General features: G+C 44.8%; 1 protein-coding gene across 1 annotated transcript in view; it reads right to left on the bottom strand.

Annotated features, from left to right (window-relative positions):
• The window catches only part of KCNB1 (potassium voltage-gated channel subfamily B member 1), a 254,779-nt gene extending 230,998 nt beyond the window's left edge, over positions 1-23,781 (bottom strand). The window contains exon 1 of the mRNA XM_030212604.1: positions 23,215-23,781. Coding sequence (XP_030068464.1) covers positions 23,215-23,781 — 567 coding nt within the window. The remainder of the gene's footprint in view (positions 1-23,214) is intronic.
• Between the last annotated feature and the right edge of the window lie 330 nt (positions 23,782-24,111).

Raw genomic sequence — 24,111 nt, 5'->3', positions numbered from 1 at the left:
CCGGTGTGGAGGGATATGCCATTCCCAGAAGACTGCCACCTAAGGCCGATGCCTCAGGTGGCCTAATGGTAGGGCTGCCACTGACTGTCAGCGTCTTTAGTGAACACCCCTGACCCATTGATGCTCTTCCCATGACCATGCCCCATTTTCAGTTGCCAAAAGATTTACACGTGTATCTTTATAGAATGGTGCTTAGCAAAGATGCGCACCTAAATCTACAAGGTTGCCAATTAAGGTGAATAATTGATTGCTAGCACCCAATTATTGGTGCTAATCGGTTCATTACTCAATTAAATTGCAAGCACAAATTGAGCGCCATATATAGAATCCGGAAGTTGGTGCCTAAAATCAGTGGCAATCCTAAGTTGGCTGCTACCCGGGGCAGATCGCCACTGCGCACCCCCCCCCCCCCCCCCCCCCGGCACAATGACACCCCCTCCCCGGTCCCCGGTGCATCAAGCCCCCCCCCCCCCGACACAATGACACCCCTCTCCCCGCGCATCAAGCCCCCCCCCCCCCCCGGGTGCATTCTTGGCTGCTGGAGGGTGCAGAGAGCAGCCGCACGCCTGTCGGCTCCACTGGCTTCCTGCTCCCTCTGCCCCGGAACAGGAAGTAACCTGTTCCGGGGCAGAGGGAGCAGGGAACCAGCGGAGCCGACTGGCACACGGCTGCTCTCTGCACCCTCCAGCAGCGTGCACCCGGGGCGGACCGCCCCCACCGCCCCGCCCTTCCTACGCCACTGCCTAAAATACACACTAAGTTATAGAGTGGGGGGAGGGGGTATTTTCCTTATACGGTTATGGGAAAATCTGGTATGTGCTATAGAAACCGCAATTATAATAACTGGAGCCTTCTGTGAATTTACACACAAGTTTCTCACAGCTAAGATTATGTCTGGCATATTCTTAAGTTACTGAAGATGCCAAGTTTACATTCACAGAGGGCTCATTCACAAAACAAATTCTGCTGCAGGATATTCCTTAAAAACAACTTTCCTCCATTCTGTGCAGTGCTGAAAAACCTCTATTGAATAATGCTCACAGCCACAAAATAACCAAATGAAAGAAAGGCTTTTGTAAACACAGCTGAATAAATAGAACCCCAGTAGGCTCTGTGGGCTTATTTCATAAGAGATGGGTTTCTTGAAAAACCATATTAATGCAGCGAACATATGCAAAGGTAGACCAGCTTCCTCCAGCCCAAGAAACGTCTTTAATTCCTTTGAAAAAAAAATGTTTTGAATTTCCTATGGCTTCCAAGATCAATGATGTGTAAAAAAGAAATGTTTAAATGATGAATGATCTTAATAACACATCATTATTCTTCATTACATAACTTCTCCTGGAACACTCCTTTCCAGGGCTATTGGTTTTGGCACTTGCTAGAAAACAGGAGTTTGTGAATATCTGAATTATGAACATTTCAAACCATAGCAAATGTTATTTGCATAACTTAAAATTTACCAAAAGCACATCCAGCTTCTCCTACATTAGCACGCAACTATGGAATGCACTACCAACAGGGCCGCCGAGAGGGGGGGACAGGGGGGACAAAATTCCCCGGGCCTGGGCCTCCGCTGCAGTCCAGCCCGCCCGCCCTCTGTCGCTACCTGGCATTGAACTTAAGTGCTTCACCTTCGAAAGCGCAGCAAGCAGCAGCAGACCACTCCTTCCTTCTGTGTCCCGCCCTCGCCTGATGTAACTTCCGCGAGGGCGGAACACGGAAGGAAGGAGTGGTCTGCCGCTGCTTGCTATGCTTTCGAAGGTGAGGTGCTTAAGGTCAGTGCAGAGGGCCTGGGGGTGGAGAGAGGGCCCGGTGGAGGGTGGAGGGGGGGCCCCGGGAGCGGCCTTATCCCGGGCCTGGCCCAGTCTCTCGGCGGCCCTGACTACCAAATGTCATAAAAACAATGCACGACCTAACAATCTTCCGAAAATGACTAAAACCCAACCGGTTCAAAAAGACATACCACAATGATCCATCCTAAATACCAGACAACGAAACTCTACCAGAACCAGACAAAACCGAACTCTCTATACCTGACTGCTTCAGTCTCTCTGTCACTAATGAACGTTAACGCACTGCCACCTTATTTCTCACGCCGGGAACGAACTGATTATCTAACTTACTCTATAAATTTACTCTATCATTTATGAACTTCAATGCAATACCACTTTGTATTTCTCATTCCGGAAATGGCGATCGCCATTACGGCATAATGTAAGCCACATTGAGCCTGCAAAAAGGTGGGGAAATGTGGGATACAAATGCAACAAATAATAATAATAATAATAAATAATTATGAATGTCTTAGGGTTTAAGACACTAACGGGGCAATTCTATAACTGGGCACCACCAAGGAGGCATACCAATGCTGTGTGCCTGGGCCCAAGATAGATGGGCAGAACTCCACCCTGTCCCACGAGTGATTTGGTCTTTTCCTCTCTCGCCTGCATGCAATATGGTCTGTCAAACATCCCCCCCCCCCCCCCCCCCGTATACCTTTTAAATAGCAGACTTTCACTGGCAGTGAACAGCAACTAATACGCACTGCTCATGTTGGCTCCACAGCCTTCTCTCTGATACAACTTCCTGTTTCCACATAGGCGGGAATACATCAAAGGGAAGGCTGTGGGGCTGGTGTGAACAGCTGCTCGCTGCAGGCCAAGATCTTCTATTTACAAGGTATGCAGGAGGGATAGTTGTTGGGAGTTTTCGGCTGGTGGGGCTTGGGGATCCCTGCCAGCCACATCATAGGTGTGCTCAGGGCTTTTTTTGAGGGGGTACTCGGGGGTACTGAGTACCGGCACCTTTTCCAGTGTCTCCTAAAATTGACCCATGACCACAAGTTTTAATGAAAGAGCTCAGGCTCAAGACACCAATTCTGCCTTGTCATATATTCTGTGACTGATTGCAGGGGGCCTGGCTATTGTGGAGTGAGTCCCTCAGTGATCACCCCACCCCTGAAGGGTGGCCTGACATTTGAGTACCGGCACCTTTTTTGCTAGAAAAATTGCACTGGGTGTGCTGCTACTGGGTGGGCCTGAGCTCAGAGTGGCTGGGCCTGGGCCCACCATTGGCTACGCCACTGCTGTGTGCCCAGCACTGTTCCCTCTAAGCCGAGCATGAGTCCTCCAACAGCATTGCTGCCAGTGGGGAGCAGTGCTTCAACATTGTGTTTTCAATCACTAGGGACAGTCAGGTTCCCTGGAGTCTTGCAGAGCTTGCCTGTCCCTCACTATTGAAAACGAGATAGTGAAATAGCACCTCCCACTGGCAGGACCTGTAGGTGGAGGACTCCTGCTCAGGTTAGCGGGAATAGTGGTGCCAAAATGCCATTACAGAATAGTAACATAAGTCCAGATTGATGCTGCTAAAGTTAGGCAAGTTCATTTGCACCAGGCCTATGGCAAACGTCCATAGGTGCACTTAAACGCACTATCCTTCATCAGGGATCTACAAACACGAATAAAAATAACAACAATTAAAAATCATATATACACATAAATGAAAGCACTCATAACAAAAAGAAAAGAAACACGGTATGATCACCAATCATATGTTACCATCACAGTCTTCAATATAAGCCCCAATGAACACAAGTTCATATAAAATCTCCCTCTAGAAACACAATATAAGAATCAATGTAAATTGACATACATGTATAAGTTGTTCAATGATTTCTAATTGTTTATATTTTTATTTGTGTTTGTAGACCCTGAAGGCCAGTGCTGAAAGTTGGCCAAGTAGGGTCATTCTTCAGTAAAAGTCTGTTTGTAAACCCTCGGTTGTTTCCAGCGTATTTTTTTCTAGCAAGAAAGGTGCTGGTACACCTTTAGGGGTGGGGTGATCACTGAGGGACCCACCCCACAATAGCCAGGCCCCCTGCAACCAGTCACAGAATCTATGACATGGCAGAATTGGTGTGTAGAGCCTGAGCTCTTTCATTAAAGTTTGGGGACCATGAGTCAATTTTAGCAGACAATGGAAAAGGTGCCAGTACTCAGTACCCTCACGTGCCCCCTCAAAAAAAAGCCCTGGTTGTTTCTTTCTTTCCTAGACCACCTCTGTGCTTTCTTTGGACTTGTTTGTGTGGAAATGCTCTCCTTTTACCTTTGCTGTGGTCTAAATCTTCAACGGCATTGTACGACCCGCTCAGAAGTCCGCTGCCTCTAGTATTTTGCCACCATAGGCACAGGCCCAATAGACCTATGTGGAAAACCAGGCCTGTCTCAAATTCCATTCTTTCTTCGTGGTTTACTGTTCCTCTTTCCTTCCTCCCATTACATTTTCCATCACTGATGACTGCAAAGAAGTGATCAACTAGGAAGTCATGAACTGACGTGGAATCCCATTAAGAAATACAGCATCTCACCTCTCCTTAAGTTATTTTCCCACACAATGACCTCTGAAATGCCATTATCCTGTATTATTCAAAAGTGTCCTAAAAACAACAACAAAGAGAGTCCAAAATCTCCCGCAAAAAAACAAGAACACAACAAAACGAGCGGAAGCTATCCAGAAGGACCAGACTGAAGCCACAAATGTTGGAAACCAATATCAGCTCGCACATATCGTGTACGCCATCCATTGATTAAAATAACGGCACTCTCTGGCCCTGGCCAGTTAACTGCTATTTGAATAGTACCTACAGAACTCCATCTGAGAGTACTTGTATATCAGTCAATTACACACATATATATATGGATCGAATCCGCTATTTTTGCTATGGATATTTCATTATCATTTTTATTTTTATTCACATTTTTATTCAATTCGGCAGCAAATGTTTATATTTGTAGGTTTTTATTCCAATTTAAATAGACTTCGTATGCATTTTTTAAGGCTATATTTTAAAGTGCCTACGACAGATATTTATATATATATATTATTTTTTTATATGATATATATCTTTTGCCATATACATTTGTGCATTTTCCCATATTTACTAATACCAATTTTTTGATTCATATTTTTGTCCAGATCATCTCACTCTTTTTGTGAGACCTTTTTGGAGGAATACCAGTATAAGCCAGTCTGAAGGTATGACAAATATTGAATAACACTTATGTAAAAGTTGGTGTCTCTATAATTAATAATAATTATTATCTTTACACTTATGTTTACACTTATCTTTACACTCGTTTGTATTCTTACACTCATTTGTAATCTTGTTGTTTGTATCTCTACATAGATTTTTAGCAATTTATTGTATTCTTAAATTTCACATATTTTACCATTTTGTATGTATAATATCTATGGCCATTATAAGACTACTGTTTCTATGAGCATTTCTGCATCCATCATGTATATTTTATTTAAATATATTTTATCTGTATACTTTATTTGTTATTTTAAATTTTATACATCTTTGGTTCATTATATACATGGGCTGTGATTACACACACTCATTCTATAAATGGGTTGCGACTACATACATGCACTTTAAATGTATACTTCTGATATAAAATTTTATTTTAAAGCCACTATTATATATGATATGTGTCTTTATGTTTTTATTATATATGTTATATTTTTGTTTTAGACCCCTGAAGAAGGCCTTTTCGGCCGAAACACGGACCGTGTTGGGTCGTAATAAATTATTCTGGTTTCCAACATTTGTGGCTTCAGTCTGGTCCTTCTGGATAGCTTCCGCTCGTTTTGTTGTGTTCTTATTCAAAAGTGTACCATGTTATATTTCACTTAAAACTATGTGATTAAACATCTTTTCCAATAAATAAAATCAAAACCCCCAAAGAAGTATGCAGCAGAATGCTGTCCTAATATAGCCGATGTACAACCATCATACTATATAATCATGATAAAACCCATAGTAATATTTATATGGAGAACCACTGGGAGCATTATGGCTGCTCGCTTGGCAGTTAAGGTTCACTTACATTTTTTAAACAAATCTTTCATCCTCTAACTCGCCGCAAGCAGGTTTCTGGTCCCTTGCTAGAGCCAGAGAAAGTTGCAATAACTGGATTTAATACTATTCCATTTGAATCTTAAACTCCATTTTTTTTTTTTTTTGCAAATTTTACAATTATTTTCAAGAATAATCTTGATTTTGAATAGTGTTCAAAATTAAACAATTTTTGTTTTACAAGAAATTTACAATTAACAAGAACCACACTCAAGTCCACTATTAATGGATCCATGATGTTCAATATGCAGGAAGAGAGAAAAAAAAGGGGGGAAAGACCAAATTACTCTAAGGTTATCAGCACCTAGAAAGGACAGACATTTTATATTTATTGAACTCTTTCAGATCTTTGAGAGGATATGAAAGATGTTAGTTGTGAAGGTTCTGTGAACACATACTTATTAGTGGAGTAGTGGCCTAGTGGTTAGGGTGGAGGACTTTGGTCCTGAGGAACTGAGTTCAATTCCCAGCACAGGCAGCTCCTTGTGACTCTGGGCAAGTCACTTAACCCTCCATTGCCCCATGTAAGCCGCATTGAGCCTGCCATGAGTGGGAAAGCGCAGGGTACAAATGAAACAAAAATAAAATAGATACTATTGGACATTCTACATGGAATGTTGCTATTCCACTAGACTGCGCAGGCTTCTGGTTCTGTGAGTCTGACGTCCTGCACGTACGTGCAGGACGTCAGACTCGCAGAAGCCTGTGTGGCCATATTGGTGATCTGCAAGGGCCGACTTCTACATGGAATGTTGCTAGTGGAATAGCAACATTCCATGTAGAATCTCAAATAGTAGCAACAGTGGAGGAGTGGCCTAGTGGTTAGGGTGGTGGACTTTGGTCCTGAGGAACTGAGTTCGATTCCCAGCACAGGGCAGCTCTTTGTGACTCTGGGCAAGCCACTTAACCCTCCATTGCCCCATATAAGCTGCATTGAGCCTGCCATGAGTGAGAAAGCATGGGATACAAATGTAACAAAAATAAAAATAAAAAATTATACATTTACAAGGAAAATGTAGAATAAATGTTCTTCCCAAGTTGCAAAATAGCAGGTTTCATTAACAAAAATTGTTTCTGTCTTTTCTGGGTCTCCTTTGAAACATCAGGAAACATATTTATTCTTAAACCAAGAAACACTTTCTCCCGGTTCTTAAAGAATAATCGAAGAAGCATTTGCTTATCAGGAATTAAAACAACAGAGGCCACCAAGGTAGCAGCTCGTGCTTGTTCTGTTTCAGAAGTTTCCAGAAATGTAGTCAAATTTACTATCTCTTGCATCTCTTGAGGTAATTCCTTTTGCGGAATATAATACACCTGATTAAAAGGTGGTATAGCTGTTTCAGGTAATGCCAAGACTTCTCGAAGATATCTCTTTAAACATATCATATGGATTAATCATTTTAATTCTAGGAAAATGTATGAGTCTTAGATTATTATTCCGCATACAGTTATCAAAAGTTTCTGTTTTCCTTCTCAGATTAACAATATCTTTCAACATAATTGCTTGTAGTTGTCCCGAATCTGCAGCAATCTTCTCAAAATGTCCTTGTCTCTCAGTAATAGATTTTATATCTTCTTCAGTCTTATTCATCTTTTGCTCAAGTTCAATCATTTTCTCAGATACAGAGTTAATTTTCTGAGTGGAAATTAGCATAAATTGTGAAATTAAATCCCATAGAGAGTCTAATGTTACTTCTGCTGGTTTCTGCATTATTCTTAGAGGAACATTTTCAAATTGTTCCAGAAATTTCAACGAGTTCATACCTTGTTTTTCCGCAGTCATTTCAACAGAGCTGCTCATCTTAGATGCCCTTGAGTTGCCCTTCAGTTTGTAACTGAGCCTCCATCACTAGAATTCCCCTTATGCTCTCCGGCTGGGTCCCAGTGATCCAACGAAGGGAGCGCTAGTCATCTGGGGCTGCGGGGGTGGCGTTCGCTGGTCGGGACTAAGAGTGATATTCTGCCCCGAGGTCACCGAAGCTTCCTGCTGTCCGCCGGAGGCCTCTAGGGGTTCGTTCCCGATCGGATGGTTCCGTCCCGAAGTTCCCACAAGTCGGTCCGTAGGACCCGAAAAAGGTAAGGAAGGGGGTTGCGGAGCTCGGGCTGCCGCCTTCCCACGTCGTTTTGGCATTTTCTTAAGAGGAACAAAATGAGCTCTTCTCACAGCCTAGGTGCTGGCGGCCATCTTGGTAGCATTATGGCTGCTCCCTTGGCAGTTAAGGTTCAATTACATTTTTAAACAAATCTTTCATCCTCTAACTCGCCGCAAGCAGGTTTCTGGTCCCTTGCTAGAGCCAGAGAAAGTTGCAGTAACTGGGTTTATTACTATTCCATTTGAAACTTAAACTCCATTTTAAAAATTCAAGAATTTTTTCAGGCAGTGAAATATCCATATCTGGACTCTGGTGGCAAACCAGCTTTCTTAGGATCCCATTGGCTATTAGTTTGCTTCTATTTTGTGTCCAAGTCTGTGATGCTATGAGACTCCTTGTTGAACTTGCAGCTTTTGATTCTTTACATTTTGCAAAATGTTTAGTGGGGCAGTTATTTAGGTCTGTTATGGCCGTAACATGCATTAATTGCCCCTTAATGAGTGTTAAATGACAATAATGTGTCATATTATTTAACACACGTTAATATTTGTTACTGCGAGATACATAGTAATGAAATGCAAAGCATGTAAATGTGTGCAAAATACCTCATTATCATGTACATTGAATCACACAGCTTGCAGCAAAAGGGCCCTGATACGGAAGTCTGACCCCTAGTGGTAGTTCTGCGAGAGTACTGCTAGGGGTCACCGGCACCATTTTAAACCCAGGAGCAGCAGAGACTGGAGCAACTGAGGATTGCCCCTGCCCCCATATCCCCTCAACCTCAAGGATTTCTAACGGTAGGTCCATGGAAGGGGCCTACAGGAGGGTGGGAGTCGTTGTTGGAAAGAAGTGGCTCTTCAGGGGGCTTTGGAAGGAAGGGGGAGATTTACCTTAGAATGTCTGGCCCCATTGAAATGTGGACTGATGCTCCCAGGTGGTATGAATAGCGCAGATTATGAGGTTTATCACAAGCTGTGCTATTCATGTATCATGGGAGTGACACTAAATTGTGGTACTTGGATACTGCAGGTTAGTCACTTCTATGGTAAACTAAGGTGTGGTAAAAGCCCGTCTTTTACTGCACCGTAATAACTACCCCTTACTTACTAACAATCTTTGATGTAATCAAGAGAAAGTGGCCAACAGAGAAAGGAAAAAAAAAGCAGCAATATTCACTTGATACTATAAATATTTCACATATGTTTGATATGGGAGGAACTGCAGTTAAATAAAATGGCAGTAGTTGGGAAGTAGGACTGATGCTGGGCAGACTTCTATGGTCTGTGCCCCAAAATGTCAAGGAGAGACAGAGATTAATGAAAAAGTGGAACCTGTGCAGAGTGCTGGATTCGACTCTGGCTGCCTTGTTGGGTAGGCTGGATGGACCATGCAGGTCTTTATCTGTCGACATTTACTATGCTACCACTCTTGTAAAAGAAAGCCTTAAATAAACCATGAAATGTGACAGGAACAGAACCTCCTGTATTCTAGGAGACAAAGGTGTGAGGGGGTATACTGCCTCTCACCCTTAAGAATAGTCCCTTGAGTAGTCTGAGTAGGGTTACCATATGGCTCCAGAAAAAGGAGGACAGATTGAACCAGCCGGGTTTGACTTCCATTGCTTTCAATGGAAGTAATTGAGCCAGCCGGGTTTTACTTGCATTGCTTTCAATGGAAAGCAATGGAAGTACAACCTGGCTTTCTCAATCCGTCCTCCTTTTTCTGGAGCCATATGGTAACCCTAAGTCTGAGCCACCTTAAACCCACTAGTCCCGCCCAGGGAGGAAGTGAGATGGAAGGGGTGGAGCCAAAAGGGCAGGAACTAGGAAGTATAAAAGGCAGAGCCAGAATGGGGTTAAGGAGGTCCAGGGAAGGAAAAACTGAAGGACCAGCATACGTCTTTACAACATATGTCTAGCTACTGAGATCTGGCTTAGGTAAGCCACCTTTTAATTTGAAGACTTGTAAGCCTTGTTCTGAGGTCTGGCTGGGGCCAGACCTGGAAATCCAGAGAGAGAGTGAGAGAGAGCAGAAATTTACAGACTGTGTTTGGGGAGTGGCAGTCACAAGCTACAGACTGTGTTTTGGGTCAGCCACAGCCCTGGTTAAGGCTTTGTTCCCTGAAGTAAAGAGATTGCCTTTGTTCCTGGGCCTGTGAACTAACAGGCCTCAAACTGAAGCTTAATAAAAGCACTTATTTTATGTTTACAACCTTGTGCTGCTGTGTTATTGCGAAGGCCTACCCTCAACTCTCGCTTGCAGTATCACAATAGGTAATGTCAGTGCATTTTTTCTAGCAAAAAAGGTGCCGGTACTTAAATGCCTGGCCACCCTTCAGGGGTGGGGTGATCACTGAGGAACCCACCCCACAATAGCCAAGCCCCCTGCAACCAGTCATAGTGACAAGGCAGAACTGGTATGTAGAGCCTGAGCTCTTTCATTAGGAGACCACAGGTCAATTTTAGCAGACAATGGAAAAGGTGCCGGTACTGAGTACCCCCAAGTACCCCCTCAAATAAAGCCCTGGGTAATGTTGTTCCCAGCAAGGTCCCATTTTGTGAAAATAAGGCAACAGGGAAACAGGAGTGGGCTAAGAACCAAGAAAACCAGGATTCAAATTCTACCTCTCCCATTAAACACCCAGCCAGCCAGGATATCCATAATAAGGTATGCATGAAATGGATTGGCATACCAAGACAGTGCATGTAAATGTATCTCATGGATATGCATTCTGGATATCCTGAAAACCTAGCTGTCGGGATGTGCGCTGAGGACTGGGTTTAGAAATACTGCACTAAACACTCCTTGTAATCTCAGGTAAGTCACTATCCTGCTTATTTTCAAAAGAGAAGGGCGGCCATCTTCCGACACAAATCGGGAGATGGCCGGCCTTCTCCTAAACCCGGCCAAATCGATATAATCGAAAGCCAATTTTGGCCGGTTTCAACTGCTTTCCGTCACAGGGCCAGCCAAAGTTCAATGGGGCGTGTTGACAGGGTACCGAAGGCGGGACGGAGGCGTGGTTAAGAGATGGCCAGCTTCGGCCGATAATGGAAAAAAGAAGGCCAACTCTGATGAGCACTTGGCCGGCTTTACTTGGTCCATTTATTTTTAGGACCAAGCCTCAAAAAAGTGCCCCAACTGACCAGATGACCACCGGAAGGAATTGGGGATGGCCTCCCCTTACTCCCCCCAGTGGTCACCAACCCCCTCCCACCCACCCCCAAAAAATAAACATTTTTGTGCCAGCCTCTATGCCAGCCTCAGATGTCATACCCAGCTCCATCACAGCAGGTCCCTGGAGCAGTTTTAGTGGGTACTGCAGTGCACTTCAGGCAGGTGGACCCAGGCCCATCCCCCCCTCCCACCTGTTACACTTGTGGTGGTAAATGTGAGCCCTTCAAAACCCACCACAAACCCACTGTACCCACATGTAAGGGCTATGGTAGTGTTGTACAGTTGTGGGTAGTGGGTTTGGGGGGGCTCAGCACACAAGGTAAGGGAGCTATGAACCTGGGATCAATTTGTGAAGTCCGCTGCAGTGCCCCCTAGGGTGCCCGGTTGGTGTCCTGGCATGTGAGGGGGACCACTGCACTACAAATGCTGGCTCCTCCCATGACCAAATGCCTTGAATTTGGCCGGGTTTGAGATGGCCACCATTAGTTTCCATTATTGGCGAAAACCAATGGCGGCGATCTCTAACACTGGCCCAAATGTTGAAATTTGGCCGGCCCTGACCATATTATCGAAACGAAAGATGGCCGGCCATCTTGTTTCAATAATACGGTCGGGTATGCCGCTTTACGGGGCCAGCCTTAGAGATGGCTGCCCATATAGATGGCCAGCCCCGTTCGATTATGCCCCTCCACAGGGCTCTTTTTAGAAACAGAAAAACATCCAAATTGATATTTTTTGAAACCCATTTCTAAGACGTTTTCCTTTGCAGTTTGTATGCAGTGCAACCAAATCACAAGGAAGCATGTCAGTGGTGTGTGTTGGGGGCAGGTTTTGGGTGTTCCCAAAACTTGAATGTTTTTTCTGCCATAATGGAACAAAGCAAAAAAATGTCTAGGGCTAAAAGTTAGATGTTTTGGTCTAGACCTGTTTCAATCACGACTAAGTCACAAAAAGGTGCCGTAAATGACCAAATGACTACTGGATGGATTAAGGCTTGACACCCCCGTTTAATCCTCCACTGGTCATTGACCTCTCCCATCCCCTAAAGATGTGAAAGAGCCTCTATGGTAGCTTCAGATGTTATGGCTATTAGAGCAGCAAGCAGGTCCTTGGAGTAGCCTAGTGGTCGATGCAGTGCACTATAGAGAAGGAAACCCACACTAACTGTTACACTTGTGATGGAAAGTGTGAGCCCTCCAAAACTTACCAAAAACCTACTGTATCCACATATAGGTAACACCTGCAGCCATAAGGGCTATTGTAGTGGTATACAGATGGGTTTTGGAGGTTTCACCATGCCCTATTAGTGGAGGAGTGGCCTAGTGGTTAGAGCACCGGTTTTGCAATCCAGAGGTGGCTGGTTCAAATCCCACTGCTGTGTCTTGTGATCTCAGGTAAGTCACTTAATCTTCCATAGCCTCAGGTGCAAACTTAGATTGTGAGCCCTCCTGAGACAGTATCCAGAGTACCTGAATGTAACTCACCTTGAGCTACTACTGAAAAAGTTGTGAGCAAAATCCAAATAAATTATATTTGAGATTCTGTTGCTACTATCTGAGATTTTACATGGAATGTTGCTACTATTTGAAATTCTGTTGCTAATATTTGAGATTCTACATGGTATGCTGCTATAGTGGAGGAGTGGTCTAGTGGTTGGAGCACCAGTCTTGACATCCAGAGTTGGCCAGTTCAAATCTCACTGCTGCTCCTTGTGATCTTGGGCAAGTCACTTAACCCTCCATTACCTCAGGTACAAACTTAGATTGTGAGCTCTCCTGGGACAGAGAAATGTCCAGAGTACCTGAATGTAACTCACCTTGAGCTACTACTGAAAAAGGCGTGAGCAAAATCTAAATAAATATTAGGAGGTAACAGTGAGATGTGTACTTGGGACCTTTTATGCTGGGATATCTGTGTGGCCAGTCTACTAAGAATGCTGACCCCCCCCCCCCCCCCTCAATACATCTCAATGGCTTGTTTTTCTACGTTTTCCCCTTGGATCTTTTCTTTTTCGAAAATGTTCCAAAAAAAAAAAAAACCAATAGACGCACTGAGTACAAAAGATCTAGCAAATGGCCATTTTTGAAACAAAAGGATAGATATTTTTCTGGTTTAAAAATCGCTACGTTCGCCACTTGATTTTTGGATGTTTTCACCAAAACGTCCAAAATCGGATTTAGATTTCATATCGAAAGTGCCCCTCTTTACCTCCCATTACCTCAGGTAAGCTCTTTAGGGAGAGATTTATTGAAGTATATTCTCAAAAGGTCACTGAAATTTAGGTGCCAGGATGATATGCACTAAGCATGAATTCCATAACAGCAGTTGTCACACATTTGCACGCCTAACTTTAAGCTTGAGCACATACACCCAGGGCCGGTGAAAGATTCACCTAGGCTCTGCCTCCAAAGGGGGCCTGGTGCCTGGGACTGTCTCTCTCCAGCTCGTCAAAGGACCAGGGTGATCGTGTCCCAACAGGAGCAGGGGAGAGAAAACTTCAGTGCCTGGCCCCCCCTTAAAGGCTGGGGAGGAGCAGACACAAGGCTTCAGGGCCTCTGGTTTAGCTGGCAGGAGGTCTCCAAGCCCTGCTAGCAGAAGCTTTCCTCCAGAGATGTTCTCCACCTAGGGTTACCATTTTGTGTCCTCTGAAAAAGAGGACACATGTCACGCCCCCTACCCCGCCCCGCCCCGCCTCATGCCACGCCCCTGCCACGCCCCCTTCAGGTCCGGGTTCCGCCCCTATTCCCCCCCCCCCGTCACATAGTCCCCTCCCCCCCATCACATACCCCCCCCTCACTTACTGTCTAGCCCTGGTGGTCTAGTAGCGTCTTCTCTTCGGGGCAGGAAAGAGCCCCCTCTTTCCTGCCCGGAGCGCTGCCTGCCCTTGCCTGCTGCATCCTCCTCGGTATGGCTGGGGATTCAAAATGGCCACCGAGAGTTGAAGCGGCCTCGCGAGAGTTCAACTCTCGGCGGCCATTTTGAATCCCCAGCCAGACCGAGAAGGATGATAGACAGGGGAGGCAGCGCTCCGGGCAGGAAAGAGGGGGCTCTTTCCTGCCCCGAAGACGTCACTAGACCACCAGGGAACATGGTAAGGAAGGGGAGGGGAGGGAACGGGAGACCACGCGCCGATCGCCCGCCCACACGCCCACCGCACGCACGCGCCTGCCCGCACCCGCGCCCACGTTTGTCCAGAAATCCGGACAAACGTGGGCGGGGGCAAAATCCGCCGGACGCCCCGGACATGCCCTCAAAAAGAGGACATGTCCGGGGAAATCCGGACGTATGGTAACCCTATCTCCACCGCATTGCTTGCCCTGCAGCTGCATTTGCAGCGCAACATAAGGGAAAAAGCAGCCGCAGGGCAGGCAATGTGGCGAACAGCACTGGAGGAAGGCTTCTGCTGGGGGGGGGGAACCCCCACCAGCCAAGGTATGTGGAGTTGCGGTGGGGGACAGGGAAGCGGGGCAAAATGTGCCCCCCCCCCCCCCCTTTGGGCTCCACCACCCCCCCCCCCCCCCCCATTTGGGCTCCAATTTTTCTAGTCTGGCTACGTGGCAGTCTGGGGGGGCAACAGTGGCAGTCCTAGGGGGCCCTGTCCCGGGCCTAGCTCAGTCTCTCGGCGGCCCTGCATACACATGCTCAATGGCTGGCATAAATGCTCGGGCCTAACTGAAAGCAGTTAGGCAAATAAATGCTAATATTCTAGAACCCATGCAAGTAACTGCCTGACATGCCCCCGATATGCCCATACCCCTCCCAGGTCTGTGCCCTCCTCGAAGCTGCGTACTCTGCAATGTAAGAGTACAGCTTACACAATAGCAACTAAGGGCAGTTATGAACATAACTGTTAACTGGTGCCAATTAAGGCCAATTTCAGCCTATCATTGCTCTGTATTACCAGTTATCAGCTCATTATTAAATTAAGTTATGCATACAACTGACCTTGTTCTGTAATTTGCATGGGCAAATTTGAATGTTAGTCGGAAATTTGGATGTGCAACTTTCTAGAATTAGGGAGTTTGCACCTAAATTCTAATTTCACATTTCACCTTTATCTGACATGCCATAAAATCATGTCTAAACAATTTACAATAAACAAAACACTTCTTAGGAAGGGAGAGTCGAGGGGGAGAAGGAGGCTTAGGTTACAAAATATTTTAGTAGATACAAAACATCACAAGAGATAAGCACCAGGTATCACTGACAAAAGGAGGGGAGGAAGGAAACTAATCCATTCCAAGACAATGAACAGACAAGAGTGGGTAGGAATAAGCATCGTAGCCGCCAACATGGAACACTTAGCAACCCACTAAATGGGGGAAACCTTGAGTAAAATAAAAAGTCTTCAAAGTGGCCTTGAATCTCACAAAGGACACTTTAAGGCGAATGTTGAGTTGTGATTCCAAAGAATGTGCGCAATAACCGTAAAACAGAGGTGTCTTGTGTGATCGAGTCTGATATAATAAAGCGATGGGATGACTAAGAGGTTGTGTTGGGAGGAACGGAGGAAGCAAGGAGTATATGGGACAAGAGAAGATCGATGCAGAACATTAAAAAAAAAAAACAGATCTCCGCAAGGATATGTAATGAATCCCAAGACAGCGAAGATGACTCAAAAAGTAAATGACGCTCCAGATGATGATAACTATTGATTGGATAGCAAACAAGACTCGACACAGCTGTGTTTCAGCCCACAAGGCCTGCATCAGGAGTCTTTAATGTTCTGAAGTTGTGTCTGTTGTCGTCGTCGATATCTCAATCAAAAACTTGCTGCATTGTAAGTACCAAAGTAGAACAGGGCTGTATATTAGAAAGCGATAATTTCCTCACAATTGTGAGGGAGGAACGGAGGGAGCGAAGAATATATGGGACAAGAGAACCATAAAGGAGGGGTGGAATTCCAGAATACAAGGTCTGGTGGGCAATAGTGAGTATTTTGAAGGAGATCTGGTAAGGTACAGGAAGCCGTTGTTCAGCATACAATAAAGAGGTAACCCTATTGAAGCATTTAGGACAATGAACCAACTTGACAGAAGTATTCTGGGTAACCTGCAACCAACTAACAATCCTGTAAGCTGCCCTGAGCGTCACATGGAAAGGCAGGCCAGGCCATAAATTCAGAACGTTCCCCCTAATTCTATTTAATGTACCTCAAGTTAGGTGACAAATAGGCACCTAACTTTAGATGCTCAAATGAAAGTTAGGCACTCAATTTGGGGGGAGGGGTAAATGGCAGTTAAGCACCTAATTGCATCTAAGTGCTTTTGCATATAACTGCAAAGGGCTTGTGCATGTGAGCGGTTCATATACTTAGGGGTCCTTTTACTAAGGTGCGCTAACAGATCCGGCGCTCGCTGATGATTAGCGCCCACTAAATGATAAGACGCCCATGGGAATATAATGGGCATCTTATAATTTAGCGCATGCTAAATCCATTAGCGCACCTTAGTAAAAGGTACTCTTAGGCACCAAACTTATAGAATATTGTAAGTTGCATGGCTAGGTGACAACGTTTACACCCCGCCTTTTACATGGTGTATCATGCCTATGCCTAAATGTTGGCACTCAAATGTCAACTTATGCTCCATTCTAGAACATTCTACATTAGCACACAACTATGGAACACACTGCCAAAAGCTGTGAAAACAATCTACGGCCATCTAAACTTCAGAAAAATCACTAAAGACCCTACCTGTTCGGAAAGGCATACCCTACCGACCCAACATAAATGCCTCAACTCTGCAACACATCAATACCAACGATCGTACATAAGTACATAAGTACATAAGTAGTGCCATACTGGGAAAGACCAAAGGTCCATCTAGCCCAGCATCCTGTCACCGACAGTGGCCAATCCAGGTCAAGGGCACCTGGCACGCTCCCCAAACGTAAAAACATTCCAGACAAGTTATACCTAAAAATGCGGAATTTTTCCAAGTCCATTTAATAGCGGTCTATGGACTTGTCCTTTAGGAATCTATCTAACCCCTTTTTAAACTCCGTCAAGCTAACCGCCCGTACCACGTTCTCCGGCAACGAATTCCAGAGTCTAATTACACGTTGGGTGAAGAAAAATTTTCTCCGATTCGTTTTAAATTTACCACACTGTAGCTTCAACTCATGCCCTCTAGTCCTAGTATTTTTGGATAGCGTGAACAGTCGCTTCACATCCACCCGATCCATTCCACTCATCATTTTATACACTTCTATCATATCTCCCCTCAGTCGTCTCTTCTCCAAGCTGAAAAGCCCTAGCCTTCTCAGCCTCTCTTCATAGGAAAGTCGTCCCATCCCCACTATCATTTTCGTCGCCCTTCGCTGTACCTTTTCCAATTCTACTATATCTTTTTTGAGATACGGAGATCAGTACTGAACACAATACTCCAGGTGCGGTCGCACCATGGAGCGATACAACGGCATTATAACATCCGCACACCTGGACTCCATACCCTTCCTAATAACACCCAACATTCTATTCGCTTTCCTAGCCGCAGCAGCACACTGAGCAGAAGGTTTCAGCGTATCATCGACGACGACACCCAGATCCCTTTCTTGATCCGTAACTCCTAACGCGGAACCTCGCAAGACGTAGCTATAATTCGGGTTCCTCTTACCCACATGCATCACTTTGCACTTGTCAACATTGAACTTCATCTGCCACTTGCACGCCCATTCTCCCAGTCTCGCAAGGTCCTCCTGTAATCGTTCACATTCCTCCTGCGACTTGACGACCCTGAATAATTTTGTGTCATCGGCGAATTTAATTACCTCACTAGTTATTCCCATCTCTAGGTCATTTATAAATACATTAAAAAGCAACGGACCCAGCACAGACCCCTGCGGGACCCCACTAACTACCCTCCTCCACTGAGAATACTGGCCACGCAATCCTACTCTCTGCTTCCTATCTTTCAACCAGTTCTTAATCCATAATAATACCCTACCTCCGATTCCATGACTCTGCAATTTCTTCTACTGGACATTATCTACCCCTTCTTATCTCCAACCCCTAATGTGTCAGAATCTTACCTACCCTATTGACCCTAACATCTAATTGTATTTGTTCCTCTACCGGACTTGGCGAATGCCTTTACGGTACTATGTAAGCCACACTGAGCCTGCAAATAGGTGGGAAAATGTGAGATACAAATGTAACAAATAAATAAACAAAATCTGGATACCCAGATGCCATAATAGAATATTATCTTAGCACACAGATTTTGGGTGCCACACACATAATCTATCTATCTATCTATCTATCTATCTATCTATCTATCTGTCTAGATTAGCATAAAAGAGGAAGCACTATAATGTGCTTATAATTTATCCTATAATTTATCCTAAATTATTAAGGAGTAAGTAGGTAGCGTTCAATAAACTTACACTTAGATGTTTCATAGGAGATAACCCTAGGGTTTATTTCACTTATAAATCACATCAGACAAATATTTGGCAGGAAAGACCCCCATCTTATTCATGTGCATCAACAATCACTAATGGATTTTGACTCAGTGCCACAGACAGCAAAGTCTTAAGCATGTGTTTCAGCATTCCTGTGCTGTGCCAGAACTGCTTGATCAATTATTAATGTAGTCAACATCATCTGGACCATTTTTTTGAGGGGGGGAGGGAGGGGAATAAATAAATAGAAAGAATTTGGTTCAGACAACTAAAAAATGGCTGACACGTCGATCATAATTGCAGCTTTCTAAGTTCTGCTACAATTCTGTTCTTTTTTTAAGACCTTGTTTACAGATGAGTGAATTCTTGAAGCCAACACAGACACAATGGAGTAACCTAGTGGGCTGGAACAAAGAAGACAGGGTTCAAATCCCACTACTGCTCTTTGTAACCAGGGGCGTAGCCAGACTTCGGTGGGAGGGGGGTCCAGAGCCCGAGGTGAGGGGGCACATTTTAGCACCCCCCCAGCGCCGCTGACCCCCCCTCCCCCCCCCGCCATTGCTGACTCCCTGTCATTGCCGAACCTCCCCGCCACCAACTTTGACCCCCCCCCCGCCATTGCCGACCCCCCCCCACCAACTTTGACCCCCCCCCCGCCATTGCCGAACCCCCCCCCACCAACTTTGACCCCCCCGCCATTGCCAAACCCCCCCCCACCAACTTTGACCCCCCCCCTCCCGCCGCAGATCTGCAAGGCTTCGTTCAGGACGTCAGACTAGAATGAAGCCTTGCGCGGGATTGGGAAGAAGAGGACCTCGGTTCGGCTGGCGGGGGTTGGGGGTCCCCGCCAGCAAAGGTTGGCGATGGCGGGTTGGCGGCGGGAGGGGGGAGTCGGGCAGGTCAGCAGCAGGGGGGTTCAGGGGCAAATCTAACTGGCAATGCCACTGTTTGTAACCTAAGGACTGCCACTAAACCTTCCACAGTCTCAGATATACTACACTGCCCTGCGCTAATGATAATACGTACAATACAATTCAATGGAATGTGCTTATACTCAGCAATTTACTATTAACTGGTTCAGGGGTCCTTTACCAAGCTGCGGTAAAGCATCAGCGTGTGTTTTTGATGCATTCTGATACCCTCTTTTACCGCAGCGGGTAAAAGGCTGTCGCTTTTTTTTTTTAAGAAATGACTGCGTGGTTAGTGAACCACTTATCACACGGCCATTTCAGGGGGGAGCACTTACCACCACCTATTGCGGTAAGGGGCTCCTACGCTAACCCGACAGTAACCGAGCAGTACGCGACACTGCCTGAGTACCACCGGGTAAACACTTGCGCTACGAAAATAGAAAAGATTTTTGTAGCACTGGGAATGGCACACGCTGGGAGCGGGAACTACCACTGGGCTGCTGCAGTTCCTGTTTGGCACGTGGTAAGCCTGGGGTGGGCTTACCACCACTCAATAAAAGGACCCCTCAATGCGGGTTACATCAAAGAAGCTACTTAGATAACATGGAAACATGATGGCAGATAAAGGCCCAATGGCCCATCCTCTGTAACCCCTAACTCTTCCTTTTGCTAAGGGATCCCACGTGCTTATCCCTCGTTTTCTTAAATTCTGACACAGTCCTCGACTCCTTGACCTCCACCGGGAGGCCAATCCACACCTCCACCACCCTTTCTGTGAAATAATACTTTCTTAGATTCCTCCTAAGCCTATTCCCTCTGAACTTCATCGTTTGCCCCCTCGTTCCAGAGTTTTTCCTTCAGTTGAAAAAGGCTCACTTCCTGCACATTAATGCCCTTGAGATATTTAATAGTCTCTATCATATCTTTACTTATTGTAACTCACTTTGAGCTGCTACTGAAACAGCTAAAACATGACTAATGATGAAAATTCTTAATGCCCAGTGAACTATCCGAGCGCGTTAGTCTTATCCCTGGCATTTCTTAACAACTTTTTTGTCTTGTCTGTCTTAGCTAAATTGTAAGCTCCGAGGAGCAGGGACTATTTCTTATGTGTATAGTGCTGCCTACACCTTGTGGCACTATATAAAATGTTTAATAGTTGTAGTAACAGGACCTGGTGTACTTCGTAATGGAAGGAAGAACATTTCAGAAAAGCAAGTGAGTTACAGCGCAGGCCCCATTCAATTAACACAAGCTAATGTTAAAATAGGTCAGAAGTGTAGTGAATCCACATGGTTTCTAGGTTTCTAAATAAGTGTTAGACGGCTTACAATAAAAACAAGGAATGGATATGCATGTTGCTGTTTGTGTGTTACCCTATTACTGTTTGCATTTTAGGGAGAACCAAGGCTTAATGATAATAATTGAGAAAAAAAATCCCAAGAAACCTTTGCAACCTACAATGTACAATATCATATGCTTTATTTGAAAATGGAAATGGTATTAGAAAAGCCAGCTAAAATAAAATTAAAAGCATAAACACAGCATTGGAGCAAAGTATTTTGGGGCTTGAGACGTGCAGCAGCAGGAAAGGTACTCTCAGATTCAGACTGCTTCCCTTCCCTGCACAGCAACGTCAGAAGCATCCTTTAAAATCGGGTGCCGGGGCAAATGGTTGATCCCTAGAGTCCAAAGTGCTGCACTAGTGCAACAGAATGGAAATAAAACAGTACTTGAAAAAGGAAAGATATCTCAACGCACACACCCATGAAAAGTTCAGTTGTTTGAAGGTTACATAGCACCGCAGGTTTTCAAAACTTCTAAGAATATTTGGCCCTGGACAGCAAACCAGCTCTAATACCATTTCACACTCTACTGTGCCTCTTCAGAAGTTGGGATCTCTGTAGGCACAAATTGGTATTTATATATCAATCCACAAAATCATTCAGCAAGACTGAGATCAATTTAAACAATATTAAAATTGGGCCTATTTTCTTATATAGACAAGGCAACGCTTCCCTAATGGAGTCCTCTACAGTTGAAGCCCATAACCCAAATCATTCAAATATCCCTAATAACGTAGTTGGAACAGCTTAAATCAATTCTGAATGAGGTTTAAAATAATCCTGGCCACTTTATTTCTATGTATCTTTTACAGAAAGGGTCTGAAATGATTTAGACTGTAGTGCTGTGTTTAAAAATGCAGGACTCCAAAATTTGAGTTGCCACAGGTGAAGGGCTTCATTATCTATTTATAGCGTTGCATATCTTCTATAGTCCAAACCTTTGAGACATTCACTATAAACATTTTATGTGGATTTAGCTCATTCCATTTCATTGGTAACTCCCTAACATGTACAGACTACTAGACATTTTCCATCATACTTCCAGATACTCCCAATGCCTTTTCCCGGCCTTCCTATTTCCTTTTCTAACTGTGCATTTCCTTTATAATTCCTGCAGGAGTTAGCACTGGCCTACCCCCGGGAAGGCTTTCAGTTTCCTTCTGAAATAGCTCCAGCCTTGGGCTCTTGCTTTTAGTAGAGTCAATTACTAGCTCGACAAATTTTGTCCCTGAATTTGACTATACTTAATCGTTCATTCAACAAGTCAACATTTAAATAGGCCCACTTTAACCCTAACCTGGATCGCACAAGGTGTATTCTAGACCAGTTTAGAACCATGTGAAGCAGAGTAACATTAGAAAGAAATTCTAGAACTTTGGAACCTTTGTATAGTATCTGACCCTTTATGCAAAATATATGTATATGACATAGGTATTAATATCTAAGAGGGTTTTATACTAACGATTAGCTTAAGTTTTCTGCAGCAGGGCCCATAGGAATAAAATTGGTCCTGCTGAAGATAACTTGAGATAATCTTTAGTAAAAGACCTCTAAACGCCAAAGCGGCCTTCTGCTTTACTACAAAAACAGAGACGTAAAGTAACTCACACCCAAAGTGCAATAATCCGATAAACTCCAGGTCCCCAATTTAGGGAGATACCCATAGGACACAAGCGACCACACTTCCTCAGCAAAATGCAATAATCCGATAAAATCCAGGTCCCCCAATTTAGGGAGAGACCCATAGGACACAAGCGACCACACTTCCTCACAAAATGCAATAATCCAATAAAATCCAGGTCCCCAATTTAGGGAGTGACCCATAGGACAGAAGCGACCACACTTCCTCAGCAAAATGCAATAATCCGATAAAATCCAGGTCCCCAATTTAGGGAGGGACCCATAGGACACAAGCGACCACACTTCCTCAGCAAAATGCAACAATCCGATAAAATCCAGGCCCCCAATTTAGGGAGGGACCCATAGGACACAAGCGACCACACTTCCTCAGCAAAATGCAATAATCCGATAAAATCCAGGTCCCCCAATTTAGGGAGAGACCCATAGGACACAAGCGACCACACTTCCTCTGCAAAGGTCAGCTCTTTCCAAACATCCAAAAGTCAAAGACAATTGCAGAAATCACTTATCAACTAACGAGATGTAGCCTAGTTATTGTTCTAACAGTTATGAAAAAAAATATCCACATTTTTTTCTTTCCTGGACCATAATTCCTGTGCATAATTGTGAAATGTCTCGATTCTTAAGAAAACATAACTGCGCGCGTATTCTATCATTAACACACGTTTATTATTCAGGCGATGCAAAGCATATTCTAGGCAAGTTAAAATTACCTTGGCAGCGACTGAAGAGTTGGGTTTTTCTAGGAGATCCCAGAGTTTTTTGCGCTTTTCCGCACAGCAGGTGTTGTCAAACTCCTCGCCTTCCCTTTCTCTCAACGTCTCCGCCTCTCTTTTCAGTTCCTCGTTCATTTGTTCTTTTTTCTGGTGGTATCTGGCCTGACAACAGGACTCCAGGTAGATTTCGTCGATGCCCCAGTAGTCCAGCTCTTGACTGAACGACAAAGCGCACATTTCTTCCATCATGTGCAGCTTCCCGGTCCGGTAGAAGTTCAAAATGGAAGTGAAGGCACCAGGGTGCCTGTCAAAAAAGTACTCGTTTTCCTCCAAGTTGTAGTCATCGCAGATCTCCATGAGGGACTCGTGAGTATTGCAGTCTCTGAGTCTACCGAGCCGTGTCCGTGGCAACCGATCCAGGGTCCGCCACAGAACTTCGTGGGCAAGTCCTCCCACGTTGAGTCTGACCCTCCTCGAGCATGCCTTGCTCCGAATGATCTCCATGGGATCCGGAGGCAACGAGGAAGCGGATCGGGAGGCATTCTTATTCATCCCCGTAGGCATATTCTAGCACTGGCCTCAGGCTCGGTTGGATTTTTAAATTGCTCGATCTACCCCAGCAATCCAAAGAGTCGGTGATGGATCTTTCATCTGTTCTCCCTCACCTCCATTCCGAAACCTGCAAAAGAGGAGACATTTATGTGTCATTTGCTTGGATATTTATGGATACAAAGTAGGCAAGGGCAGCCTTCAAAGTGTCAGCTGGCTTTAGCCATTAATCAGACGAACAAATAGCCCATTTAAGCTGCTCAGGGGAAAGAAAAAAAAAAGCGGCAGCCTGTTCCTTTGCACTCTCATCTTGGAAGCTGTTGCAGTGCACTGGGCACTGTTCAC

The sequence above is a fragment of the Microcaecilia unicolor genome, chromosome 8, assembly GCF_901765095.1.
Source record: "Microcaecilia unicolor chromosome 8, aMicUni1.1, whole genome shotgun sequence".
NCBI classification, from domain to species: domain Eukaryota; kingdom Metazoa; phylum Chordata; class Amphibia; order Gymnophiona; family Siphonopidae; genus Microcaecilia; species Microcaecilia unicolor.
The sequence above is the reverse complement of the archived record's forward strand: the minus strand, read 5'-3'. Positions and strand labels throughout refer to the sequence as shown.